The sequence below is a fragment of the Lipotes vexillifer genome, unplaced genomic scaffold (assembly GCF_000442215.2).
Source record: "Lipotes vexillifer unplaced genomic scaffold, Lipotes_vexillifer_v1.1 scaffold995, whole genome shotgun sequence".
NCBI lineage: Eukaryota > Metazoa > Chordata > Mammalia > Artiodactyla > Lipotidae > Lipotes > Lipotes vexillifer.
The window spans coordinates 916,676-919,708 of NW_006785389.1; the positions used below are offsets into that span (position 1 = coordinate 916,676).

The 3,033-nt window shown below is 44.5% G+C and overlaps 1 protein-coding gene across 1 annotated transcript in view; it reads right to left on the reverse strand.

Moving 5' to 3' along the window:
• Positions 1-2,148: 2,148 nt before the first annotated feature.
• Positions 2,149-3,033, reverse strand: part of DUXA (double homeobox A) — a 7,101-nt gene continuing 6,216 nt past the window's right edge. The window contains 2 exon segments of the mRNA XM_007472057.1: positions 2,149-2,171; positions 2,665-2,779. Coding sequence (XP_007472119.1) covers positions 2,149-2,171; positions 2,665-2,779 — 138 coding nt within the window.

Consider the following 3,033-nt stretch of genomic DNA (forward strand, 5'->3'; position numbering starts at 1 on the left):
TGCAAAATTTTATGACAAAAGGAGGGGAAGAGGAGGTATCTAGGAGAAGAATTTTTAAAAATGCATTGAAATAAGGAAGATCTACACATATTAAAGTAAAAAAGAAAAAGAATCTTTGACCATCCTTTTTTTTTTTTTCTTGCGGTTCGCGGGCTTCTCACTGTTGTGGCCTCTCCCGTTGCGGAGCACAGGCTCCGGACGCACAGGCTCAGCGGCCATGGATCACGGGCACAGCCGCTCCGCGGCATGTGGGATTTTCCCGGACCGGCGCACGAACCCGTGTCCCCAGCATCGGCAGGCGGACTCTCAACGACTGCGCCACCAGGGAAGCCCTGTTCATGTATTCTTGAATGAAATGGTTACTAAAACGCTTTCCAGATCTGCACTGATCAATAGGATAGCCACTAGCCACATGTAGCTAAATAAATTTTAATTAAAAATTAATTGAATTAAAAATTCAGTTCCTGTCACATTAGCACTTTCCTAGTGCCCAGAAGTCCACTGTGGCTTGTGGCTACTATATTGGTTTTGATTTTTGTTTTTTTGTGGCTACTATATTGGGCATCCTATTTGGCTTCTGGACCCAATTCCAATGTGTGGAGGTGGGGGGGTGGTTCCCCCTGACACTTCCAAGCAATGCTGGGGACACCAGCTGGGTATCCTACAATTCAACCCAATTCTGACTCTTATCTACTTAGGGATAGTATCATATTCCACAGGTTAGGGGCTCAGTCCTAAGACTCTGTGTTGCTGAACTCAGGTTCTGCTGCTTATCACTCAAGAATCCAATACAGAGAGACAAGTGTTGAGTAAAAACAAAGATAGCTTTATTGAGGAAGCCAACCATCCTGGGGAGAAGCTAGACTCATGTTCCAAAAAAACAAATCCCCACTGCTGATCAAGGGCAAGAGATTTTAAAGGGGAATTTCAGGAATGCACAGGTCTGCGGGGGTGGCTGCGTGAAGAGTAGCAGTCATCTCTGACAGTCATCTTGAAATTGGCCACGTGGTGGTCTGATCAGCAACATCTTGATTGTTTTAAGTACAGTTAACCTTCAATTCCAGGGTCAGTTTGTTCCCACTTCCTTGAGGTGAGTTCTCAGAATTGTGTAAGATGGAGAAGCTTATGTTGTGGCTACAGTCTGGTCATCATGTAGTTAACTTCTTGCTTCTGGTGGGGTTTCAGTATCTACAAAACAGCTTAAAGGATATGGCTCAGAATATGATCTATAGCCTTGAGAAGGAACTAAAGATCCTTGACTTTGTTTAATAGCTGAACTATTATTTCATCTTGTTTGACTGTTTTCCTTCATTTCTGCATTTTTCTCATTTCTCTGATTAAATTTATTCTTCAGCTAAAGTTTTTGTACAGAAAAAAAGCAGGCAGAGGATATGGGGGTAGGGGGATCTGTCCTGGGAAATCACCATAAGCTCCTGCTCCGTTACAACTCCTCTGACTTCAGACGCCAATCTCAAGTTCAGGTTATTACCTGTACTTCTGACCACCAGGCTATAAATCAGAGTTTCCCACGAACCCCTCTCCTTGGGTCTGATTAATTTGCTACAGTGGCTCACAGAACTCAGGAAACTCACTAGATTACAGATTTATTACAAAAGATATTAAAGGATATGAGTCAACAGCCAGATGGATACATAGGGCGAGGTACGTGAGAAGGGGCTCGAGCTTCCATGCCCTCTTCAAGTACACCTCTCTCCTCTCCGCCATGCGCTCACTAACCCAGAAGCTCTGAACCCCATCTTTCTGGGTTTTTATGGAGGCTTCAGTACATCAGCACAGTTGATCAAAGTCACAATACCACATATGTTTTGATGATTTTTACTTGAATCGGTCATTTATTTGTATGACCATAAAAATGGTATTAATAAGTTTATTTTCATTGTCCTCGAGACCTGTTGAACTCTGAATCTAGATTCAGTCACTAGGGCTGTGTGGTACTTTGTATCATCTGCCTCTGAGTCCCGAAGTCCGGTTTACCATCTCCAGAAGATGAAAAAGAAGGTGAAAGTATGTTTGGAAGGGTATGTTGCCAGGAAGAGAACTGATCTGGATTCCAGGCTGATGACATCAAACACACTGAATTTGTCTCTCTGTTCACTTTGTTCTGGCTCCAGGGAAACAAAACAGTCACTAGGGAGTGCCATTCTGTAAACCTTAAAGAGGAAAGGGAAAGAAAAATCGAAGAAGCCAATTTATACGTACAGAAAGGGAGGTCAGCTCTTCCCCACCTTTCCAGTCAAATATGGAACCTCCTACCTCTTGGGAAAGCCATGCATTAACCGGCCCCTGGCAGAACATGCCTGAGGATTCATTCCTCCATTCACTGCCACAAAAGTTTATGGATTGTGTACTATGTGCCAGGCACTGGGAAAACATCAGTGAACAAAGTTCACATACTAATGGGTTGTCTGGGTTCCAGTTCAGAGCTTGAAAAGTGGGCAGTGGAATGAATTCCTTGGGAGGACCACAGACTTGGGACAAGCCTTCAGGGGCTGTGACCAATCAAGCCCATGACTCTCTGGAGGCACAGGTGTGGAAACGTCGTCCACCTCCTGAGAGGAAGCTGGAGTTGACTACACCATGTGGAAGGACTGAGCACTCAGGACACTCCACTTGTGAGCCAAATTGGGAACAACAGGCTGGTACCTTGAATGCTCCCATCTCAGAGATCTTGTCCCTGGTTTTGTCTTTGGGCTGAAGCTTCTTTGGGTTCTCTTTTTTTCTGGATACGGAGTCTAGACCTTCGGTTTTGAAACCAAATCTAAGTTTGTAAAACAAAGAGATTTAATGAAAACAATTGATGTCATGCAAGCCTCACCATTGCTCTTCTCATAAGGCAAAGGGGAGGAAGAGGTGGCTTCTTTTAGGCCGGATTCCCAAATCATTGACATTCCATATGATGTCTGGGAAAGCCTATCATGTCTCAAGATAAAGCTCAAGATTCTGAATCTTGGGCTTCCCTGGTGGCGCAGTGGTTGAGAGTCCGCCTGCCGATGCAGGGGACACGGGTTCGTG